A 706-nucleotide genomic window follows, 5' to 3' on the forward strand; every position below is an offset into this window, starting at 1 on the left:
GATGGTTGTTAGAAGGCGTCCATCCAGCATGTGGTTTTCATTGGCTGATCATGTTCCTACGAAGAAACTGCTCCCTCCTCTTCGGGTGACTTTGGCGCGCTCGGGGAACGCGATCTGGACTTTGAGTCTTTTTTGCACGGCGGGGGTGAGACCCTGGAGCGGGATCTCGAGCGAGATCTAGACACCGTGGAAGACTTCGACTTGGATCGTCGGACGGACCGGGACTTTGAGGTGGAGCGGGATCTGGAACGTGTACGGGATCTTGACTTGGAGCGGCTGTACCGGCTTCGGCTGCGGGACCTGGAACGACTTCGGCTGCGGGATCTGGTGCGTCGTCGTCTCCTAGGGCTGCGACTCCTACGTCCGTAACTTCCTCCACTGCCTCCGTATCTTCGCGGCGGCGGGCCACGTCGACTGTGATGAGAATCTGGGGGTCTTCCATAGCGCGCCATCTGCACGCGCAGCTCACGTCCGTCGAGTACAGCTCCATCCATGGCGTCCATCGCATCCTCTGCGTCACGTTTGTCGTGGAACCGCACGAAGGCGAAGCCGCGACTCTCCTTAGTATACCGGTCGCGGGGGATGTAAACGTCGCCTACCCGGCCATACTTCTCAAAGACTCGTCGGAGGGTTTCGGGCGACGTCCTGTAGGTGAGATTGTCCACCTTCAGGGACGACATGCCTTCCACGTCAGGCGGAGGCCGGC

At 60.1% G+C, this 706-nt stretch overlaps 1 protein-coding gene across 1 annotated transcript; it reads right to left on the reverse strand.

Annotated features, from left to right (window-relative positions):
- Positions 1-56: 56 nt before the first annotated feature.
- LOC117799461 (serine/arginine-rich splicing factor 2-like) lies at positions 57-701 on the reverse strand (the record flags this gene model as incomplete). Its single annotated transcript, XM_034651945.1, has 1 exon — positions 57-701. A coding segment is annotated over one exon (645 nt), but the record flags the coding sequence as incomplete, so codon positions are not given.
- Between the last annotated feature and the right edge of the window lie 5 nt (positions 702-706).

This window comes from Ailuropoda melanoleuca, unplaced genomic scaffold (assembly GCF_002007445.2).
Source record: "Ailuropoda melanoleuca isolate Jingjing unplaced genomic scaffold, ASM200744v2 unplaced-scaffold49960, whole genome shotgun sequence".
NCBI lineage: Eukaryota > Metazoa > Chordata > Mammalia > Carnivora > Ursidae > Ailuropoda > Ailuropoda melanoleuca.